Here is a 26,168-nt window from a genome sequence, read left to right on the forward strand (position 1 = left end):
CACCAGTAATAGTGCAACAACAAACCAGTAACAGTGCAACAAGACACCAAAAACAATGCAGCAAAACACGAGTAACAGAGCAACAGTACACCAGTAACAGTACGACAACACGCCAGTAACAGTGTGACAAAAAGCCAGTAACTGTGCAACAACACACCAGTAATATTGCAACAGAACACCAGTAACTGTGCAACAACACACCAGTAACTGTGCAACAACAGACCCGGAACAATGCAACAGCACACCAGTAACAATGCAACAACATGTCAGTAATAGTGCCGCAACACACCAGTAACAGTCTGAAAACACAGCAGCAACAGTGTGGTAAATTGCCAGTAACAGTGCAACAACACACCAGTAACAGTGCGATAACACACCAGTTAAAGTAAAACAACAAACTAGTAATAGTGTGGCAATTTGCCAGTAAAGGTGCAACACCACACCAGTAACAGTGAGACAACACACTAGTAACAACGCAACAACACAACAGTAACAGTGCAACAACACACCAGTAACAGTGCAGCAACACACCAGTAACTGTGTGACAACACACCTGTTACAGTACAATAACACACTAGTAACAGTGTGGCAATTTGCCAGTAACAGTGCAACAACACACCAGCAACAACGCAAGACCTAGCTAGTAATAGTGCAACAACAGACCAGGAACAATGCAACAACACACCGGTAACAGTGCAACAACATGCCAGTAATATTGCCACAAAATACCAGCAACAGTGTGAAAACCCACCGGCAGCAGTGCGCCAACATGGCAGTAATAGTGCGACAACACACCAGTAACAGTGCAACAAAACACCAGTAACAGTGCAACAACACGCCAGTAATAGTGCGACAACACGCCAGTTACAGTACAACAACACATTAGTAATAGTGTGGCAATTTGCCAGTAAAGGTGCAACACCACACCAGTAACAGTGCGACAACACACAAGTAACAATGCAACAACACACCAGTAACAGTGCAACAACACACCACTAACTGTGTGACAACAGACCAGTTTCAGTACAACACACTAGTAACAGTGTGGCAAGTTTCCAGTAACAATGCAACCACACACCAGCAACAGTGCAACATCTAGCCAGTAACAGTGCAACAACACACCAGGAACAATGCAACAACACACCGGAAACAGTGCAACAACAAATGAGTAATATTGCCACAACACACTAGTAACAGTGTGAAAACACACCAGCAACAGTGTAGTAATTTGCCAGTAACAGAGCCACAACACACCAGTAACAGTGTGAAAACACACAAGTAACAATGTAACAACACAACAATAACATGCAACAGTGTGACAATTTGCCAGTAACAGTGCGACAACACCCCAGTTACAGTACAACAACACACTAGTAACAGTTTGGCAATTTGCCAGTAAAGGTCCAACACCACACCAGTAATAGTGCGACAATACACCAGTGACAATGCAACAAAACAACAGCAACAGTGCAACAACACAGCAGTAACAGTGCAACAACACAGCAGTAACTATGTGACAACACACCAGTTACAATACAACAACACACTAGTAACAGTGTGGCAATTTGCCAGTAACAGTGCAACAACACACCAGCAACAGCGCAACATCTAGCCAGTAACAGCGCAACAGCACAACAGGAACAATGCAACAATACACTGGTAACAGTGCAACAACAAACGATTAATAGTACCACAACACACCAGTAACAGTGTGAAAACACACGAGCAACAGTGTAGTAATTTGCCAGTAACAGTGCCACAACAGCTCAGTAACAATGCAACAACACAACAATAACGGTGCAACATGTGGCAATTTGCCAGGAATAGTGCAACAACACAGCAGTAAAAGTGCAACAAAACACCAGTAACTGTGCAACAACACACTGGTAACAGTGCAACAACACACCAGGAACAATGCAACAACACACCGGTAACAGTGCAACAACACACCAGTTATAGTGCCACAAAACACCAGTAACAGTGTGAAAACACACCAGCAACAGTGTAGTAATTTGCCAGTAACAGTGCCACAACACACCAGTAACAGTGTGAAAACAAACCATTAACAATGCAACAACACAACAATAACAGTGCAACAGGGTGGCAATTTGCCATTAACAGTGCGACAGCACACCAGTAACTGTGTGACAACACACCAGTTACAGTACAACAACACGCTAGTAACAGTGTGGCAATTTGCCAGTAACAGTGCAACAACACACCAGTAACAGTGCAACAACACGCCAGTAATATTGCCACAAAACACCAGCGACAGTGTGAAAACTCACCGGCAGCAGTGCAACAACACACCAGTAACAGTGCAACAAGATACCAGTGACAGTGCAAGAACACACTAGTAATAGTGCAACAACAAACCAGTAACAGTGCAATAACACGCCAATAAAAATGCAGCAAAACATGAGTAACAGAGCAACGGTACACCAGTAACAGTACAACACACCAGTAACAGTGTGACAAAAAGCCAGTAACTGTGCAACAACACACCAGTAATAGTGCAACAACACAACAGTAACAGTGCAACAACACACCAGTTTCAGTACAACAACACACTAGTAACAGAGTGGCAATTTGCCAGTAAAGGTGCGACACCACACCAGGAAGAGTGCCACAACACACCAGTAACAGTGTGAAACCACACCAGCAACAGTGTGGTAATTTGCCAGTAACAGAGCCACAACACACCACAACAATAACAGTGCAACAGGGTGGCAATTTGCCATTAACAGTGCGGCAGCACACCAGTAACTGTGTGACAACACTCCAGTTACAATACAACAACACACTAGTAACAGTGTGGCAATTTGCCAGTAACAGTGAAACAACACACCAGCAACAGTGCAACATCTAGCCGGTAACAGTGCAACAATACACCAGGAACAATGCTACAACACACCGGTAACAGTGCAACAACAAACGAGTAATAGTGCCACAACACACCAGTAACAATGTGAAACCACACCAGCAACAGTGTAGTAATTTGCCAGTAACAGAGCCACAAGACACCACAACAATAACAGTGCAACAGGGTGGCAATTTGCCATTAACAGTGCGGCAGCACACCAGTAACTGTGTGACAACACACCAGTTACAATACAACAACACACTAGTAACAGTGTGGCAATTTGCCAGTAAAGATGCGACACCACACCAGTAACAGTGCGACACCACACCAGTAACAATGCAACAACACAACAGTAACAGTGCAACAACACAGCAGTAACTATGTGACAACACACCAGTTACAATACAACAACACACTAGTAACAGTGTGGCAATTTGCCAGTAACAGTGCAACAACACACCAGCAACAGTGCAACATCTAGCCAGTAACAGCGCAACAGCACAACAGGAACAATGCAACAATACACTGGTAACAGTGCAACAACAAACGATTAATAGTGCCACAACACACCAGTAACAGTGTGAAAACACACGAGCAACAGTGTAGTAATTTGCCAGTAACAGTGCCACAACAGCTCAGTAACAATGCAACAACACAACAATAACGGTGCAACATGTGGCAATTTGCCAGGAATAGTGCAACAACACAGCAGTAAAAGTGCAACAAAACACCAGTAACTGTGCAACAACACACTGGTAACAGTGCAACAACACACCAGGAACAATGCAACAACACACCGGTAACAGTGCAACAACACACCAGTTATAGTGCCACAAAACACCAGTAACAGTGTGAAAACACACCAGCAACAGTGTAGTAATTTGCCAGTAACAGTGCCACAACACACCAGTAACAGTGTGAAAACAAACCATTAACAATGCAACAACACAACAATAACAGTGCAACAGGGTGGCAATTTGCCATTAACAGTGCGACAGCACACCAGTAACTGTGTGACAACACACCAGTTACAGTACAACAACACGCTAGTAACAGTGTGGCAATTTGCCAGTAACAGTGCAACAACACACCAGTAACAGTGCAACAACACGCCAGTAATATTGCCACAAAACACCAGCGACAGTGTGAAAACTCACCGGCAGCAGTGCAACAACACACCAGTAACAGTGCAACAAGATACCAGTGACAGTGCAAGAACACACTAGTAATAGTGCAACAACAAACCAGTAACAGTGCAATAACACGCCAATAAAAATGCAGCAAAACATGAGTAACAGAGCAACGGTACACCAGTAACAGTACAACACACCAGTAACAGTGTGACAAAAAGCCAGTAACTGTGCAACAACACACCAGTAATAGTGCAACAACACAACAGTAACAGTGCAACAACACACCAGTTTCAGTACAACAACACACTAGTAACAGAGTGGCAATTTGCCAGTAAAGGTGCGACACCACACCAGGAAGAGTGCCACAACACACCAGTAACAGTGTGAAACCACACCAGCAACAGTGTGGTAATTTGCCAGTAACAGAGCCACAACACACCACAACAATAACAGTGCAACAGGGTGGCAATTTGCCATTAACAGTGCGGCAGCACACCAGTAACTGTGTGACAACACGCCAGTTACAATACAACAACACACTAGTAACAGTGTGGCAATTTGCCAGTAACAGTGAAACAACACACCAGCAACAGTGCAACATCTAGCCGGTAACAGTGCAACAATACACCAGGAACAATGCTACAACACACCGGTAACAGTGCAACAACAAACGAGTAATAGTGCCACAACACACCAGTAACAATGTGAAACCACACCAGCAACAGTGTAGTAATTTGCCAGTAACAGAGCCACAAGACACCACAACAATAACAGTGCAACAGGGTGGCAATTTGCCATTAACAGTGCGGCAGCACACCAGTAACTGTGTGACAACACACCAGTTACAATACAACAACACACTAGTAACAGTGTGGCAATTTGCCAGTAAAGATGCGACACCACACCAGAAACAGTGCGACACCACACCAGTAACAATGCAACAACACAACAGTAACAGTGCAACAACACAGCAGTAACTATGTGACAACACACCAGTTACAATACAACAACACACTAGTAACAGTGTGGCAATTTGCCAGTAACAGTGCAACAACACACCAGCAACAGTGCAACATCTAGCCAGTAACAGCGCAACAGCACAACAGGAACAATGCAACAATACACTGGTAACAGTGCAACAACAAACGATTAATAGTACCACAACACACCAGTAACAGTGTGAAAACACACGAGCAACAGTGTAGTAATTTGCCAGTAACAGTGCCACAACAGCTCAGTAACAATGCAACAACACAACAATAACGGTGCAACATGTGGCAATTTGCCAGGAATAGTGCAACAACACAGCAGTAAAAGTGCAACAAAACACCAGTAACTGTGCAACAACACACTGGTAACAGTGCAACAACACACCAGGAACAATGCAACAACACACCGGTAACAGTGCAACAACACACCAGTTATAGTGCCACAAAACACCAGTAACAGTGTGAAAACACACCAGCAACAGTGTAGTAATTTGCCAGTAACAGTGCCACAACACACCAGTAACAGTGTGAAAACAAACCATTAACAATGCAACAACACAACAATAACAGTGCAACAGGGTGGCAATTTGCCATTAACAGTGCGACAGCACACCAGTAACTGTGTGACAACACACCAGTTACAGTACAACAACACGCTAGTAACAGTGTGGCAATTTGCCAGTAACAGTGCAACAACACACCAGTAACAGTGCAACAACACGCCAGTAATATTGCCACAAAACACCAGCAACAGTGTGAAAACTCACCGGCAGCAGTGCAACAACATGCCAGTAACAGTGCAACAAGATACCAGTGACAGTGCAAGAACACACTAGTAATAGTGCAACAACAAACCAGTAACAGTGCAATAACGCACCAATAAAAATGCAGCACAACATGAGTAACAGAGCAACGGTACACCAGTAACAGTACAACACACCAGTAACAGTGTGACAAAAAGCCAGTAACTGTGCAACAACACACCAGTAATAGTGCAACAACACAACAGTAACAGTGCAACAACACATCAGTTTCAGTACAACAACACACTAGTAACAGAGTGGCAATTTGCCAGTAAAGGTGCGACACCACACCAGGAAGAGTGCCACAACACACCAGTAACAGTGTGAAACCACACCAGCAACAGTGTGGTAATTTGCCAGTAACAGAGCCACAACACACCACAACAATAACAGTGCAACAGGGTGGCAATTTGCCATTAACAGTGCGGCAGCACACCAGTAACTGTGTGACAACACTCCAGTTACAATACAACAACACACTAGTAACAGTGTGGCAATTTGCCAGTAACAGTGAAACAACACACCAGCAACAGTGCAACATCTAGCCGGTAACAGTGCAACAATACACCAGGAACAATGCTACAACACACCGGTAACAGTGCAACAACAAACGAGTAATAGTGCCACAACACACCAGTAACAATGTGAAACCACACCAGCAACAGTGTAGTAATTTGCCAGTAACAGAGCCACAAGACACCACAACAATAACAGTGCAACAGGGTGGCAATTTGCCATTAACAGTGCGGCAGCACACCAGTAACTGTGTGACAACACACCGGTTACAATACAACAACACACTAGTAACAGTGTGGCAATTTGCCAGTAAAGCTGCGACACCACACCAGTAACAGTGCGACACCACACCAGTAACAATGCAACAACACAACAGTAACAGTGCAACAACACAGCAGTAACTATGTGACAACACACCAGTTACAATACAACAACACACTAGTAACAGTGTGGCAATTTGCCAGTAACAGTGTGAAAACACACCAGCAACAGTGCAACATCTAGCCAGTAACAGTGCAACAACACACCAGGAACAATGCAACAACACACCGGTAACAGTGCAACAACACATGAGTAATAGTGCCACAACACACCAATAACAATGTGAAAACACACCAGCAACAGTGTAGTAATTTGCCAGTAACAGAGCCACAACACACCAGTAACAGTGTGAAAACACACCAGTAAAAATGCAACAACACAACAATAACAGTGCAACAGTGTGGCAATTTGCCAGCAACAGTGCGACAACACGCCAGTAACTGTGCAACAACACAACAGTAACAGTGCAACAGCACGCCAGTAACAGTGCAACAACATAACAGTAACAGTGCAACAACACACCCGTTTCAGTACAACACACTAGTAACAGTGTGGCAATTTGCCAGTAAATGTGCGACACCACACCAGTAACAGTGCGACAACACACCAGTAACAACGCAACAACACAACAGTAACAGTGCAACAACACACCAGCAACAGTGCAACAACACACCAGTAACTATGTGACAACACACCAGCTACAGTACAACAACAAAAACAGAATTACCTGGAAAAACTCAGCAGGTCTGGCAGCATCGGCGGAGAAGAAAAGAGTTGACGTTTCGAGTCCTCATGACCCTTCGACAGAACTGAGTGAATCCAAGACGTGGGTGAAATATAAGTTGGTTCAAGGTGTTTGTGGTGGGGGGAGGGGGGGTTTGGGTGGAGGGAGAGAAGTGGATGGGGTTGGTGTGGTTGTAGGGACAAAAAAGCAGTGATAGAAGCAGATCATCAAAAGATGTCACAGACAACAGAACAAAAGAACACATAGGTGTTAATGTTGGTGATATTATCTAAACAAATGTGCTAATTAAGAATGGATGGTAGGGCACTCAAGGTATAGCTCTAGTTGGGGTGGGGGAGCATAAAAGATTTAAAAATATTTAAAAATAATGGAAATAGGTGAGAAAAGAAAAATCTATGTAATTTATTGGAAAAAAACAAAAGGAAGGGGGAAGAAACAGAAAGGGGGTGGGGATGGAGGAGGGAGCTCAAGACCTAAAGTTGTTGAATTCAATATTCAAAATAACTATGTGACAACACACCAGATACAATACAACAACACACTAGTAACAGTGTGGCAATTTGCCAATAACTGTGCAACAACACACCAGCAACAGTGCAACATATAGCCAGTAACAGTGCAACAACACACCAGGAACAATGCAATAACACACCGGTAACTGTGCAACAACACACGAGTAATAGTGCAACAACACACCAGTAACAGTGTGAAAACACACGAGCAACAGTGTAGTAATTTGCCAGTAACAGTGCCACAACACACCAGTAACAATGCAACAGCATAACAATAACAGTGCAACAGTGTGGCAAGTTGCCAGTAACAGTGCGACAGCACACCAGTAATAGTGCAACAAAACACCAGTAACTGTGCAACAACACACCAGTAACAGTGCCACAACACATCAGTAACAGAGTGAAAACAAACCATTAACAATGCAACAACACAACAATAACAGTGCAACAGTGTGGCAATTTGCCATTAACAGTGCGACAACACACCAGTAACAGTGTGACACCACAATAGTAACAGTGTGGTATTACACATGTAACAGTGCGACAAACATGACAGTAACAGTGTGACACCTCGCCAGCAACAGTGTGATAACACACCAGTAACAGTGCAACAAGACACCAGTAATACAGCAACAACACACCAGTAGCAGTGCAAAAACTCACCAGTAATAGTGTAACGACAGCCCAATAACAATGCAACAACATGCCAGTAATATTGCCACAAAACAGCAGTAACAGTGTGAAAACTCACCATCAGCAGTGCGACAACACGCTAGTAATAATACGACAACACACCAGTAACTGTACAACAAAACACCGGTAACAGTGCAACAACATGCCAGTAACAGTGCAACAAGACACCAATAACAATGCAGCAAAACACGAGTAACAGAGCTACACTACACCTGTAACTGTGTGACAACATACCAGTAACAATGCAACAAAAAGCCAATAACTGTGCAACAACAGACCAGTAATAGTGCAACAAAACAACAGTAACTGCGCAACAACACACCAGTAATAGTGCCACAACACACCAGTAACAGTGTGAAAACATACCAGCAACAGTGTAATAATTTGCCAGTAACAGTGCCACAGCACACCAGTAACAGTGTGAAAACACACCAGTAACAATGCAACAACACAACAATAACAGTGCAACAGTGTGGCAATTTGCCAGTAACAGTGCGACAACGCACTAGTAATAGAGCAACAAAACACCAGTAACTGTGCAACAACACACCAGTAACAGTGCAACAACACACCAGGAACAATGCAACAACACACCGGTAACAGTGCAACAACACGCCAGTAATATTGCCACAAAACAGCAGTAACAGTGTGAAAACTCACCGTCAGCAGTGCGACAACACGCTAGTAATAATGCGATAACACACCAGTAACTATACAGCAAAACACCGGTAACAGTGCAACAACACGCCAGTAACAGTGCAACAAGACACCAATAACAATGCAGCAAGACACGAGTAACAGAGCTACAGTACACCTGTAACAGTGTGACAACACACCAGTAACAGTGCGACAAAAAGCCAGTAACTGTGCAACAACAGACCAGTAATAGTGCAACAAAACAATAGTAACTGCACAACAACACAACAGTAATAGTGCCACAACACACCAATAACAGTGTGAAAACACAGCAGCAACAGTGTAATAATTTGCCAGTAACAGTGCCACAGCACACCAGTAACAGTGTGAAAACACACCAGTAACAATGCAACAACACAACAATAACAGTGCAACAGTGTGGCAATTTGCCAGTAGCAGTGCGACAACACACTAGTAATAGTGCAACAAAACACCAGTAACTGTGCAACAACACACCGGTAACAGTGCAACAACACACCAGGAACAATGCAACAACACACCGTTAACAGTGCAACAACACTCCAGTTATAGTGCCGAAAAGCACCAGTAGTACAGTGATAACACACCTGTATCAGCTTGATAACATAACAGCAATAGTTTAATAACACACCAGTAACAGTGATAACACCCCTGTAACAGTGTCATAACATACCAGTAATAGTTTAATAACACACCAGTAATAGTGATAATACAACAACAACAATGCAATAACACACCAGTAATACAGTGATAACACACCTGTATCAGCTTGATAACATACCAGCAATAGTTTAATAACACACCAGTATCAGTGATAACACACCTGTAACAGTGTGATAACATACCAGTAATAGTTTAATAACACACAAGTAATAGTGATAATACAACAGCAACAATGCAATAACACACCAGTAACAATGTAATAACACACTAGTAACAGTGGTAACACAACAGTAGCAATGTATTAACATACAAGTAACAGTGATAATGCACCAGTAACAATGTAATAAAACATCAGGAACAATGTAAAAACGCACCAGTAATACAGTGATAACACACCTGTAACAGTGTGATAACACACCAGTAATAGTTTAATATCACACCAGTAACAGTGATAAGACACCTGTAGCAGTGTGATAACACTCCAGTAACAGTGATAACATGCCTGTAGCAGTTTGATAACATACCAGTAACAGTGATAGCATGACTGTAACAGTGAATAACATACCAGTAATAGTTTACTAACACACCAGTAATGTGATAACACACCTGTAACAATGAATAACAAACCAGTAATAGTTTAATAACACACCAGTAACAGTGACAACACATCTGTAACAGTGTGATAATAAACCAGTAATAATTTAATATCACACCTGTAACAGTTATAACACACCTGTAACAGCATGATAACACACCAGTAACTGTGAAAACACATCTGTAACAGTGTGATAACATACCAGTAATAGTTTAATAACACACCTGTAACAGTGAATAACAAACCAGTAATAGTTTAATAACACACCAGTAACAGTTATAACACATCAGTAACAGTGAAAACACAATTGTAACAGTGAATAACATATCAGTAATAGCTTAATAACACACCAATAACAGTGAATAACAAACCAGTAATAGCTTAATAATACAACAGTAACAGTGATAACCAATAACAATGTGATAACATACCAGTAATAGTTTACTAACATACCAGTAACAGTGATAACACAGTTGTAACAGTGTGATAACATACCAGTAATAGTATGATAAAACAATAATAGTGGTAATAACACACCTGTAACTGTGTGATAATACACCTGTAACAGTGATAACACAACTGTAACAGTGAATAACATGCCAGTAATAGTTTAGTAACACACCAGTAACAGCGATAACAACCAATAACAATGTAATAACATACCAGTAACAGTGATAACACATCTGTAACAGTGTGACATACACCAATATCAGAGTGATAATGTACCTGTAACAGTGATAATAGGTATATTAAGTTGATAGCAAATTTTCACTATCATCTCCTGCTCTGGTCTCTGAAGTAAGAAGCACAGCGTAGGTAGTTAGTTCAGTCACTCTGCATTATGTAGCCTTCTCTAGAGATGACAACATCAATTTCTTTCCTGACTGTTGATCACTCATATCATTCATGTCTGTGTGGAAGTAAATGGCACACACTGGACAGCCAATGTTAAGTCCAGTAAACAATTGGTCTTAATTCGTGCATGAGAATGAATACTTGATGACTGGACAAAGGTGGGTAATCATCGACTTCAACAGTAGCAACATTTGTGCAGTTTTCTACATTGTATTTTCAATATCACGGAGGACAGAGTAAACCAGAATTCATGTAATAGCTCAGAGATCAATTTTCATCATCCTAAAGGGTTCTTTTAAGAAATATCAGAACGCTTGGTGCCTCAGTTCAAGTTCAGCCTAGGCTGATGGGAGAAAAATCATCCCTGCTTTATGTCTTATTCCTAGTTGAAATAAGTATGGTGAGTTCGGTATGAGTGAACAAGGGACTATAACACTTATTGGTGTACTGGGAGGGGAGCAGCTACTATTCCAAGGTTAGGTCTCATGCACACTGTTTCTCCGGCATAGGTGGAGCTTTATTCAGTATCGCACCTGTGCTGTACCTGCCCTGGGAGTTCTTGATGGGAACAGTGTATTGGGAGCTTTACTCTGTATCGAACCCCGTGCTTTTTAAAAATTCTTTCATGGGACGTGAGCGTCACTGGCTAGGCAAGCATTTTTATTGTCCGCCCCTATTGCCTTTGAGAAGGTGAGCCATTCTCTTGAATCGCTGCAGTCCAATTGGTGTAGGTACACCCATGGTGCTGTTAGAGAGGGGGTTCCAGGATTTTGACCCAGTGACAGTGAAGGAACGGTGATATATTTCCAAATCAGGATAGTAAGTGATTTGGAGGGGAACTTTCAGGAACTTGTACCTACCCTGGGAGTGTTTGATGAGACAGTGTAGTGGGAGCTTTACCCTATATCTAACCCTTTGCTGTACCTGTCCTGGGAGTATTTGATGGGACAGTGTAGAGGAAACTGTATCTAACTCCGTGCTGTACCTGTCCTGGGAGTGTTTGATGGGGACAGTGTAGAGGGAGCTTTACTCTGTATCTAACCCTGTGCTGTACCTGTCCTGGGAGTGTTTGATGGGGACAGTGTAGTGGGAGCTTTATTGTGTATCTAATTCATGTTATGCCTGACCTCGGAGTGCTTGACCAGCACTACTGACCCCTGTGACCTTCCTGGCTCAGGAAAATGGATAGTTCAATGGTTTTGGCACTGGTTATTAGTAATCTTGAGGCCCGGGCTAATAGCCCAGAGCCCGTGAGTTCAAATCAAACCATGGCAGTTTAACAATTTAAACAAAAAGTTAGCAACATGAAGCTGTTGGATTGTTACAAAAATCCAACTGATCTGCTAACTGGGGAGGCAGCAGCACAGTGATAATGTCACTACACTAGCAATCCCGAGGCCCAGGCTAATGTGTTGAGGACATAGGTTCCAATCTCATGACAGCTGGTGGAATTTGAATTCAGTTAATAAATCTGCAATATAAAGATGGTCCCAATAATGATGATGACCATGAAACTATCCTCTATTGTCGTAAAAACCTGTCTGGCTCACTAATCCCTTTAGGGAAGGAAATCTGCCATCCTTACCTGGTCTCACCTACTTGTGACTCCAGACCCACAGCAATGTGGCTGACTCTGAAGTAGCACTCACTTTTACCAACTGCTACAGAAAAGGACAGAACCCGGATGGACCACCTGTCATTGGCCTCAGTGCCAGAAATGACAAGTCTGACCCTGCGAAGTCCTCCTCCCTAATATCTGGGGGCTTGTGCGAAATTGGGAATGGTGTAACACAGACTAGTCAAGCAACAGCTTGACATAGTCATTCCCATGGAATGGTATCTTACAGCCATGTGGTTGATTCTTATATACCCTCTGAACGAGGGCAGTTAGGGATGGGCAATAAATGCTGGCCTAGCCAGTGATGCCCATACCCTGTAAATTAATTTTTAAAGAAGTTATCCCACCGGAAGGACCCACCCAGCAGAGGTGGTGGCACAGTGATATAGTAAGGAGGGAATTGCCTTGGGTGTCCTCAACATTGACTCCGGACCCCATGAATTCTCATGACATCAGGCCAAACATGGGCAAGGAAACCTCCTGCTGATTACCAGCTATCATTCTCTCCTCACCCCCAACCCCTCCCTCAGCTGATCAATCAGTACTGCTCCATGTTGAACATTAATTGGAGGAAATACTCAGGATGAGAAAGGCACAGAACGTACACTGGGTGGGGGACTTCACTGCCAATCACCAAGAGTGGCCCTGGCTGAGTCCTGAAGGACATACCTGCTAGGCTGGGTCTGTGGCAGGTGGTGAGGGAACCAACAAGAGGGAAAACCCTACTTGACCTCATCCTCAACAATTTGTCATAGAGGTATCTGACCATGACAGTATCGGTAGGTGTGACCACCTTGTGGAGATGAAGTCCCGTCTTCATATTGAGGATATCCTCCATCGTGTTGTGTGGCACCATCACTGTGCTAAAAGAGATGGATTTCGAACAGATCTAGCAACTCAAAATTGGCCATACATGAGGCGCTGTGGGCTATCAGCAACAGCAGTGGAATTGTACTCGAACATAATCTGTAACCTCAGGATCCACCAACTCCCCCACTCTACCATTACCATCATGCCAGAGAATTGACCCCTGGTTCAATGAAGAGTGCAGGAGGGCACACTAGGAGCAGCACCAGGCATACCTAAAAATGAAGTGTCAACCTGGTGAAGCTGCAACATAGGACTACTTGTGTGCCAAAGAGTGGAAGCAGCATGCAGTAGACAGACCTCAGCAATTCCATAACCAATGGTCAGATCTAAGCTCTGCAGTCTTGCCACGTCCAGTTGTGAAAGGTGGTGGACAGTTAAATGACTCATTGGAGGAGGAGGATCCACAAATACCCCATCCTCAATGATGGAGGAGCCCAGCACAGCAGTGCAAAGGACAAGGCTGAAACATTTGCAACTACCTTCAGCCAGAAGTGCCAAGTGGATGATCCATCTCAGCCTCCTCCAGAGGTCTCCAGCATCACAGATAGTCTTCATCTAATTCAATTCACTCCAAGTGAAATCAAGAAATGGCTGAAGGCACTGGATACTGCAAAAGCTATGGGCTCTGACAATATTCCGGCAATAGTACTGAAGACATGTGCTCTGGAACTTGCCAGGTCCCAAGCCAAGCTGTTCCAGTACAGCCACAACGCTGGCATCTACCCGGCTATGTGGAAAATTGCCCAGGTATGTCCTGTCCACAAAAAGCAGGACAAATCCAACCCGGCCAATTACTGTCCCATCAGTCTACTCTCCATCATCAGCAAAGTGATGGAAGGGGTCATCGATAGTGCTATCAGGCGGCCCCTACTCACAGTAACCTGCTCACTGACGTCAGTTTGGGTTCTGCCAGGAGCACTCAACTCCTAACCTCATTACAGCCTTGGTCCAAACATGGACAAAAGAGCAGAACTCAAGAGGTGAGTTGAGAGTGACTGCCCTTGACATTAAGGTAGCATTTGACCGAGTGTGGCATCAAGGAGCCCGAGCAGAAGTAAAGTCAATGGGAATCAGGGGGAAAGCTCTCTGTTGGTTGGTAGGAAAATGGCTATGGGTGTTGGAGGTCAGTCATCTCAGTTCCAGGACATCGCTGCAGGAATGATGCCCAAATCCCGTGAAAAAATAAATAAGGTCAGAAGTGAAGATATTCGCTGATGGTTGCACATCGTCATGGAACAGGTACAATCTCTGAAAACCAACAACCTCAGGCCGGAGGCCATGCCAAATTTCAGATCTTGCCAGGTTTTGGGCCTTGGGTGATTCAGGCCAAGCCAGATCAAGTGGGGTCAAGGATCACTTAGAACACAGGAATAGCAAGCAGCAAGAAACAGGAATTTACAAGCAGCAAAGCGGATAACTAGTTCTGTGCCACACCACGCCAATGCAGCACCTGGCCAAATTGTCCAGACAAGTTAGTTTCTTTTTATTTTGCTCAGTTAAAATTGATGCATGACACACTCTAAAAATGTCCAGCTTTCGCACAGCCATACTTGAGACACTGTACCTGCAGTGTCCTTCTCCCAACCATCTTCAGCTGCTTCATCAATGAACTTCCCTCTATCATAATGGGGAGATGTTGGTAATGTCACTGGACTAGTAACCCAGAGGCCCAGGCTAATGCTCAAACTGGGTTCAAATCCCACCACGAGAGCTGGCGAATTTAAATTCCATTAATAAATCTGGAATATAAAGCTAGTCTCAGTAATGATAACCATGAAACTATCATCGATTGTTGTAAAAATCCACCTGATTCCTAATCTCCTTCAGGGAAGGAAATCTGCTGTGTTTACCTGGTCTGTCCTATATGTGGCTCCAGACCCACAGCAATGTGATTGACTCTTAACTGCCTTCTGAGTTGGCCTAGCTAGCCACTCAGTTCAAGGGCAATTTGGATGGGCAACAAATGCTGGCCCTCCCAAAATGCCCACATCCCATGAAAGAATAAATGAGGTCAGAAGTGAAGATATTTGCTGATGATTGCACAATGATCAATTCTATTTGCAATTCCTCAGATACTGAAGCAGTCTGTGTCTATATACAGCAAGACTTGGACAACATTCAGGTTTGGGCTGACAAGTGCCACACAAGTTCCAGGCAATGACCATCTCCAACAAGAGAGAATAACCATCTCTAGACATTTAAATACTGTGGTTACAGGAACAGGTCAGAGGCTAGGAATCTTGCAGTGAGTAACTCACTTCCTGACTCCCCAAAGCTCCTCCACCATCTACAAGGCTCAAGTCGTGAGTGTGATGGAATACTCTCCACTTGCCTGGACGAGTGCAGCTCCCAAAACACTCAGGAAGCTCAACACCATCCAGGACAAAGCAGCCCACTTGATTGGCACCCCATCCACCACCTTAAACATTCACCCCCTCCACCACCAGTGGCAGCAATGTGTGCCATCTAGAAGATGCACTGCAGCAACTCATCAAGGGTCCTTCAACAGCACTCCCCAAAACCTCCGGCCTGTACCGGCCCTACCGCCCAATGGGCCATTCGATATGTGCATAAAAGCTCTGCCAGAATGCTCAGGGAGTGTAGGGGCCCCATAGCTTCACTGTGCTCAATAGCCCAGGCATGGGACCCATGCACTTGTGTGGCACTGAGAGGCTCAACGTGCACACGGGCTCTGCCTCTCCCTCCACTCACTCATCCCTGGAGCTCTTCATGCGACCACCAAACAGCAGTAACCAGCAAACCCCTTTAAATGCCAGGTGACAGGAAAATATGGATAAATCTCTCAAAATCCTGCTTCACTCGAGGGCTTGGGATGGGTTGGGGGTGTTGAGGGGGTGGAGGGAGGTGGTGACAGAAGAATGGGGCCCACCACCAGCTTTGAGTTGGACTGCAGCGAAGTCACCTCCCTCTCATGGTTTGAAATGCTGATTATTTCTTGAGATACCAGCTCGGTATCTGCAGAAGAAGGAATGAGCCCTTATCTCTGTTGGCAAGAGAGGCCAACCATAGCAGGCTTCAGTGACAACACTCTTTCAACCTGAGGTTGGATACATATTGGACAGATAGGATGAATTATTCCATCCCTTCTGCTATCCAGTACATTTAGACTCACTCAGTCCACATAGGGTGGGATTTTCTAGCCCTGACACCATCATTGTGAGGGGGACGAGAACATTTGGAGAGTCACTGGCTGTTAACGGCTCTCCAAATTTCCCCGTTCTGCCCATGGCAATGCCCGCAGGTGTCGGGGCCGGACAATGAAGCCCTTAATGCATTAAGTTTGGATATTCTGGGCAGGATTTTCCCAGTCTCGGGCTGATGGACCGGCTGGAAAATTGCGGGAAGCCCATTTTCATAATTACTGGCCCTACTAAGGATGATTTTACCTACCCACTGGCATTTTCCAGTGACAGTGCAGACCCCTTGCCCTCTGTTCAAGGGATGACACCAACTTTATGGGGGTGGCCTCCCTGTGCAAGCCAAGGGCCAAAAAGCTCCCTGGTCAAAAAAGGAGACCCACAGGCAGAGAAGGCCTCTGAGTTCCTCAGGATAGTATCCTCAGCCCAACCAGCTTCAGCTGCTTCATCAAATACCTTCCTTCCATCATAAGGTCCGAAGTAGGGATGTTCACTGATGATTGCACAATGTTCAGCACAATTCGTGACTCCTCAGATACTGAAGCAGTCCATGTCCAAATGCAGCAAGACCTGGACAATATCCAGGCTTGGGCTGGCAAGTGGCAAGTAACATTCACACCACACAAGTGTCAGGCAATGACCATCTCCAATGAGAGAGAATCTAACCATATCCCCTTAATGTTCAATGGCATTACCATCATTGAATATCCCGCCATCAACATCCTTTGGATTACCATTGACAAGCAACTGAACTGGACTAGCCATATAAATACTGTGGCCACAAGAGCAGGTCGGAGGCTAGGAATCCTGCGACGAGTAACTCACCTCCTGACTCCCCAAAGCCTGTCCACCATCTACAAGGCACAGGTCAACTTGCCTGGGTGAGTGCAATTCCAACAACACTCAAGAAGCTTGACACAGTCCAGGACAAAGCAGCCCGCTTGATTGGCACCCCATCCACCCACCTTAAACATTCAGCCCCATCCACCCACCTTAAACATTCAGTCCCTCCGCCACCGACGCACAGTAGCAGCAGTGTGTACTATCTACAAGATGCACTGCAGGAACTCACCAAGGCTCCTTAGGTGGCACCTTCCAAATCCACGAACACTACCATCTAGAAGTACAAGGGCAGCAGATGCATAGGAACACCACTGCCTGGAAGTTCCCCTCCAAGTCACACATCATCCTGACTTGGAAATATATCGCCATCCCTTCACTGTCACTGCGTCAAAATCCTGGAACTCCCTCCCTAACAGCACTGTGGGTGTACCTACACCACACGGACTGCAGCGGTTCAAGAAGGCAGCTCACCACCACTTTCTCAAGGACAATTAGGGATGGGCAATAAATACTGGCCTAGCAGGTGATGCCCACATCCCATATTGAATTATAAAAAAGCACCCTTCCCCCATCAACCCGACAGCCCCTTAGGGTCACGCAGAGGAGCCTGCCTGCTCTGAACTTTAATTTAAAAGCTACCTTTCCAAGAATGCCTTCATGTTGAAGGGTCTGTCACAATCCCCACTCTGCTCCTGCAGTGCCCATTTGCTAAGCTTGTCGTCCCTCTGATTAAGACTGGCAGCATCTGCATCCCACACGCTGCCCTTAATTGGAGAATTAGGAGGCTGCCTCCAGAAGTATTGCTGACCCAGTCTCACTGCCGGCAGATTTGGGCTCGGGACTGCACCCCACCCCCACCCCCACCCCCCTCCCGCCCACTACCCCACCCCCCAACTCGTGTTTCCAAAGCCATGGTTAAAATATAGCCCTGCCTGTCCAGTTCCCATGCACAGGCCAGAATTTTCAGGCCCTTCCAAGGCTGGAGGTGTGCACAGGGCCTGAAAATATTATTTCCCACAGAGTATCGGTTTCCCGACCTTCCTGGTGCGGCCATTTTTTTGCCAAGGTGGGCTCAGGCAGGCAGCCAATGGGGCTCAATAACAAAGGGACTTGTTTTTGCACAGCTCATGGAGGTTAGTTGTCTGGAGGCAGATAGCCAACGGCAGGACACTGGGGGTATTAGTGTCCCAGGCAAGCCCGCAAGCCCTCCCTGCCTGCCTTTTGGTGGGGGAGGGTTTTGGGGGTGCAGCTAGTGAACGGCTGCCCTTTAGAGGGATTCTCTTTCCTCCTCCGCCCTCACCTCATGACCCCCATAGTGGTGGGCCTGGCTACTTTTCCCGTTTTCTCACATTTTACAAAGACTATGCAGCGGGTACCTCCATATTGAAGCCCCCTCTCAAGTCACTTATTCTCTACTTCAGCCTGCTGCTCCTGTGAAGCTGGAGGGCCTCTGATTGGCCCTCCAGCCTTGAGAGCATGCCCACCTCCCTACATTGGACAGGGAGCCAGTCTCCATGCCAAGCAAAGGAGGCACCTCCATGGAAATGCTAAAGAGTGACTGCTTCACCACGGGGGGCTGGTTCGGGACCTGGAACCTGTCTCGACTCCTGCTTCCCAACCCAAGGGAAAATCCAGCCTTCAGCTGATTGAGTTTGGACGGTTTTGGTTTTGTTCTGTAAAATTGGTGCATTTATGTTAGATATACAGTCTCAATCCCAAAAACCAGAGCATTGAGTTTGGACAGGTCCCATTCGCTAATGTTATTTTGTTGAGTTTGAAGAGTCTCAGTCTGATTCTTTGTATTCTGCCTTTCAACAATCTTAATTGACTGAGGTTTACTTCAGGGCAAAAATTTGCACCTATTCTGGGTCTAGTCTTCTGAGCATGCTGCTAAAGGTTATAGATTTAAAGAATGCTGATGAAAGTGTCTGAGGAGACACTCTGTGGCTAAGAATGCTAAGTCAGAAAAGAGTTATCAGAGAAGCCACTCACACAATGTAAACCAGCCTCCACTCACTGGTTGTCCAGTGGAGCAATTTTCTATTTCCTACTAATGTTCCTGTCTCTTTGATCAGTGTGCCTGCCTCAATTTCCTTTTGTACTGTCTGTGAAGTAGAATTCAACATTTTAATGCATTTCACATGAAAAAATACATTTGGGATTGTGACGAATGTAATAAAAATGTCAAACGCATCACAGCTTATTGGGCTATCACTGATAAACAATCGGTTCTATACCTGTGCTCCAGAATTGTTTAAAGTACAATATTGCAAAGCTGTTTGCAAAATTATTCATTATCATATGCCCATATGTATTATGTTTTTATTGTCTGTTCTTTGTAGCTGTACAATGGAAACTGTGTTAAATTACTGAACGTTATTGTATATTCATGAGTCATGATTGCAGAATAGAATACTCCATCAGTTTGCACACCAGTGTTCTCTACAGTGTTACAAAGTTATCACAGTGCAATGCATCATGATTGTATAGAGCAATACAGATTGTGTTATGGTGCTGTCTATGTTTTATATACCTGAGCTTTAAAGCTCTGTGCAGTAAAATTATTCATGTGCCCTTCCATCATTGTAAAAGAACACAGGCCAACGTAACTGTGTCTGCCTAATCTCAAGGCAATTCAGAGTAACCAGGCAACCAGTTAGGGACCTGAGCAGCATGAGAAAAATCCACATGGATTACTCTTCTTTCCGTCTCCCCTTACACACTCAACTCTGTCATGTTCTACACTTCCCTCTCCATCACCCCTTAGACTCTGCACTCCCATTCCAGTTAAACTCTCCACTCCTTCTGCTTGGACCCTCTCCCTTTCTGTTAGACTCTTCTCTTGCTTTCCTGTTGAACCCTCTACTCCTGTTAGATTATCCTGTCCATCGCCTCTTATATTCGCCACTCCTTCGCTTATTAAACCATCCGCTGCTTTGTCTGCTGTACTCATCGCCCTCCCTTCTGCCAGACTTCCATCTTCACCATCTTTTTTGACTTCCCATCTTGTCACATGACAAAACATCCTCTCCATCTCTGTTATAACTCTCAATTAGCTGTTAGGCTTTCCAGCCCCTAACCTATGAGACTCTCCTCCAATTGCCATCAAAATCTTCCCATTAGCCTCTCTTTTCCATTACTTGTCAAGTTGTCCTTTGTTTTACATGCTTTCATCTCCGATGTTCAATCTGGCAGACTGTCCATCTCATGATCTGTCACCACTTCCTCTCCTAAACTCTCCATTTGCACACTGGTGAAGTTGTTCATTAATGCTGGGATGAAACCTCCTTCCAGTGTTAGATGCTTGGACGTCATGCAGTCTCTACAGCAACGCTGCTGTGTTTTAACCTGAACCCACTCAGTTTGAAGTGCCTTGTGGGTTATCCACATTGACAGCCAGGCCTGTGTTGACAGTAAAGCCAGCAAATAACTTAATCAATTAGACAAAGGGATGAAATGGTGACAGAGACAGAAAATAAGATCCTGGGCAAGACCGTGATGACCAGACAGATTAGAGGGTGGAAACAGCAGATGGGATGGCCCTCGATGTCTCTGCAGAAAGACTTTAGAGAGATCAATTCTGAAAGAATCCAACATGTGGCAGCCCAGTGGGTGTGACGTCAAAGCATGTTCCACCATTATATCAGATGAATCAGCTCCTTAACTGGTTAGCCAATGGTTGACGTAGCATTAAACATCCCTTCCATCAACCCCCCCCCCCCCCGCCCCCCCCCCATTTTAACTGGTTGCTAAGTAACCACAGGGCCTAGCGATTGGTTGCTCACAAGTCCATTAGGCTTGACCAGAGTTGGTGCGGAGTGTAAAGTGAGATGCAGTTCTCTGCCCAGATACACGGATACTGGGTTAGCAAATGGGTAACCTCGATTAATGGATCCTCTTCTCTCATTCGATCAAAGTAGGTAAAGGCTCAGGCCCCATTTTCTGGTGATTCCGGTTATTCCATCTGTTCTCATTTTAATCAATCTTGTCATCATTTTTCCAAGGGATTGTGAAATGTGACTTGTCAAGTCTGTGGAGGTTCCAGGTGTCTAACTAACCCTTCTCTCTTAACTTGAAACTGTGTAATGATCTGCTAGCTGCTAATATTAGTTCTGCACAAGATTGAATAGATGAAGGATATTCAACGGGAACAAAACTATTTCATTATTCTGTGACAGGTTTGTTGAATCATCAGCTTTAAAAAAAAAAAGAAAAATTATTCCACTGGTTGCAGTGCTCGAAAATATGTTAATCTATTTTCTCTTTTTTCTTGCACTTTTTCACTCTCTCTCTCTTCCGATGCTTAAATAGAAGTGGAACAAAAAGGTAAAGCTATAACATGCACAGTTCCAACCCCAACACTTTGTTTTTTTGTACCTATATAATTGTTTACTCCCTTATCCCCTTTTCTCTGGTCCGCTGGCCCTAAGAGGGGCCACATGTGCAGCCAAAAATTAATTCAGACTCGATCTCTACCTGTAACTAGCAATCATTGGCCTGTGTCACATACCTAACATGGGGACATCAGCAAGTGTAAAATAAAAATCGCTCGGGATGTGTTGTTTTTACCTCCTTAGGGATATTCCTCACCCATGGGTGCCTCAATGTGTCCATCTGCCTGATTTTTATCCAGAACCTCCTCATTGTTTCCCATAGCAACCAGATTTCCTGGGCTACCTCACTCGCTGCTCCTCTCTCTCTGCTTTTTTCAATCTTGCTTTCCACACCTGTAAGCTTTGTTTATCTATGATTTGGTTCCTTGATTGGTTCTGTGGCGCAATGACTCGACCAGAAGCCAGATTGAATTTATTTATTTGCCTACTGTTTAATTTAAGGGCATTTTTTTTTTGTAAAAATGGTCCAGAGAGAAAAAAAAACAATGTGGTAACTTTGTCCTCAGTGCAGCCGGTGATGTGATGCAGTCATGATGTGATATTCTGACCACGTTCAGTGTGAGGTGGGGTTTGACAAAACATGAATTGGAAATTGGGGGAATTAATTGGGGGACTTGCCACTCAAGAATGGATGTGATGTGCAGGGAACAGGACCAGAGGGAAATGCGCCTCCCAATGCAACCCAACCGCTCGAAACTGTGTTTTCATCCATCTTGACCTGCATCTCACTTTACACTCTGGGTCTGTCGGATCGCCTAGGGCAACAGGTGGGAGTGGGCTTTGAGACCTGTGTCCAGTCAGAGGCACCAGGCCCACGTCGTGTGTGAACGGTTTAACCATGTGTCTCCTGGGGCTCTGCGAGTGGGGTTAGTGCCTTGGGTTGCCAGCCCTCCAGGATTGCCCTGGAGTCTCCGGCACCTTAAAGGTTAATCTCCGAGACGCCCTGGCTGGGCAAATCCCCTGGAGAAAGTCAAGAATCATCCAGTCAAATAACAAAGAGCCTGTTTGCTGTCCACTTGGCCATGGGGTGTCAGGCGAATATTAAAAGTTCACTCCTTGCATTCGGTGAGCCAGCTAATGGGGTTTGGACCGGTGTTTATTATGTTGGGTTTCACCAGGGCATTGTTCTGGACTATCCCTGCTCCAAGTGCGTTCCCCTGGGGAACTCATGCTCTGAGTGTGTTCTCCTGGACGATGTGTGTTCCGCGTGTGTTCCCCTGTGTTACGCATGTTCTGTACGTGTTCTCCCGGGGCACTCGGGTTCCAAGTCCTATTCCCGGACCAGCAATTGGCCACCCTGCTGGTGTTTTAACGTAGTCACACACAATTCGACAAATTCCCTCTGTCAGCACAGAAAGCTGAAGTGCACGGGTTGAAAAAAAAAATCATATTATTTACAAATAAATAGACAATCAATCAAAAAGTGTTAACACAATAGAGTGTGTAAAGTGCCAGTGCCCCTTTGTAAAAATGGCTTTCGTTGCAAGTGCGAAACGGTGAGCTTTTCTCTCGGTCAGTTAGAGTGCCCTCGAACAAACTTGCTTTAATCCAGTCTGCTCGGAGCAGGAGGCTCTTTCAGATAGGATGTCAATGGTTTCAATGAAGGACCTCTTCCTTTTCGAAACCCTGGCATTTAACCCAGATACAGTTAACTAGTTGCGGCACAGAGGCTTACAAAATATCAACATTTCACAACACACACGTTCACTGAAACTCCCGGGTACAATGGTCATCGATTATGAGCTGGGGTGAGGTAAGAAATATTTCAGATCCAGGCTCAAAAGCGTAAATCTGCACCATGGATTGAGATAGAGGGGTGATTATAACGCCACAGGCTGAGCAAAAACCGGGAGGCTGAAGAGTTAAAATACGAGGTAACGAATCTGTCGATTATACAAAGGGGACTCGACATCTTAACCTGCAAGGCTGAGAATCTGAATGACCGAGAGCATCAGTGCTCCAGAGAATGACACTCAGGGCATCAACGCCCCAGAGAAACACACTCAGGGCATCAGTGCCCCAGACAAACACAATCAGGGAATCAGTGCCCCAGAGAAACACACTCAGGGCATCAGTGCCCCAGAGAAACAGGCTCAGGGCATCAGTGCCCCAGAGAAACACACTCAGGGCATCAGTGTCCCAGAGAAACACGCTCAGGGCATCAGTGCCCCAGAGAAAAGTTCTCAGGGGACCAGTGCCCAGAGAATCACACTCAGGGCATCAGTTCGCTAGAAAAATGTACTCAGAGCATCAGAGCCCCAGAGAAACGCACTCAGGGCATCAATTCCACCAGAGAAACACAAGATACGCATCAGTGCCCAGAGACAAACAGTGAAGGCATCAGGGCCCCGGAGCAACACACACAGGGCATCAGTGCTGCAGAGAAACATACCCTGGGCATCAGTGTCCATAGAAAAAAAAACAGGGCATCAGTGCCCAGACAAACACACTCAGGGAATCAGTGCCTCACAGAAACACAGTCAGAGCACCAGTGCCCAGAGAAAAAAACTCAGGGCATCAGTGCCCCAGTGAAAGACACTCAGGGCATCAATGTCCAGAGAAACACACACAGGGCATCAGTACCCAGAGAAACACACTCAGGGCATCAGTGCCCAGAGAAAGACAGTCAGGACATCAGTGCCCAAGGAAACACAGTCAGGGCATCAGTGACCAACAGAAACACACTCAGGGCATCAGTGCCCAACAGAAACACACTCAGGGCATCAGTGCCCAACAGAAACACACTCAGGGCATCAGTGCCCAACGGAAAGACACTCAGGGCATCAGTGCCCAACACAAACACACTCAGGGCATCAGCGGCCAACAGAAACTCACTGAGGGCATCAGTGGCCGACAGAAACACACTGAGGGCATCAGTGCCCCAGAAAAACACACTCAGAGCATCAGTGAACCAGAGAAACATGCTCAGGGCATCAGTGCCCAGAGAAATACATTCAGGACATCAGTGCCCAGAGAAACACACTGAGGGCATCAGTTCGCTAGAGAAATGCACTCAGGGTATCAGAGCCCCAGAGAAACATGCTCAGAGCATCAGTGCCCCAGAGAAACACACTAAGGGCAGCAGTGCCCAGAGAAACATGCTCAGGGCATCACTGTCCAGAGAAAAACACCCAGGGCATCAGTGCCCAGAGAAAAAAACTCAGGGCATCAGTGCCCCAGAGAAAGACACTCAGGGCATCACTGTCCAGAGAAACACACTCAGGGCATCAGTGCCCAAAGAAACACACTCAGGGCATCAGTGCACCAGAGGAAAACAATGAGGGCATCAGTGCCCAGGGAAACACACTAAGTGCATCAGTGCCCCAGAGAAACACAAGACGTGCATCAGTGCCCAGGGAAAAACAGTGAAGGCATTAGGGCATCAGTGCCCCAGAGAAAGAAACTCAGAGCATCACTGTCCAGAGAAACACACTCAGGGCATCAGTGCACCAGAGGAACACAATGAAGGCATCAGTGCCCAGGGAAACACACTCAGGGCATCAGTGCCCCAGAGAAACACAAGACATAGATCAGTGCCCAGGGAAAAACAGTGAAGGCATTAGGGTATCAGTACCCAGAGAAAAACACTCAGGGCATCAGTGCCCCAGAGAAAAGGTCTCAGAGCATCAGTGCCCCAGACAAACACACTCAGGGCATCAGTGCCCCAGAAAAGCACACTGAGGGCTTCAGTTCGCTAGGGAAATGCACACAGGGCATCAGACCAACAGATAAACACACTCAGGGCAACAGTGGCCGACAGAAATTCACTTAGGGCATCAGTGCCTGACCGAAACTTGCTCAGGGCATCAGTGCACTAGAGAAACAGACTTATGGCATCAGTGACCCAGAGAAAGATGCTCAGAGCATCAGTGCCCAATCGAAACAGACTTACGACATCAGTGCCAAAGGATAAAAGGTCTCA

General features: G+C 45.3%; 1 protein-coding gene across 1 annotated transcript in view; it reads left to right on the forward strand.

Moving 5' to 3' along the window:
• The window catches only part of LOC121271227 (adhesion G protein-coupled receptor L1-like), a 1,693,562-nt gene that overhangs the window by 249,563 nt on the left and 1,417,831 nt on the right, over nt 1-26,168 (forward strand). The window contains exon 4 of the mRNA XM_041177054.1: nt 22,164-22,178. Coding sequence (XP_041032988.1) covers nt 22,164-22,178 — 15 coding nt within the window. The remainder of the gene's footprint in view (nt 1-22,163; nt 22,179-26,168) is intronic.

This window comes from Carcharodon carcharias, chromosome 30, assembly GCF_017639515.1.
Source record: "Carcharodon carcharias isolate sCarCar2 chromosome 30, sCarCar2.pri, whole genome shotgun sequence".
Taxonomy (NCBI): domain Eukaryota; kingdom Metazoa; phylum Chordata; class Chondrichthyes; order Lamniformes; family Lamnidae; genus Carcharodon; species Carcharodon carcharias.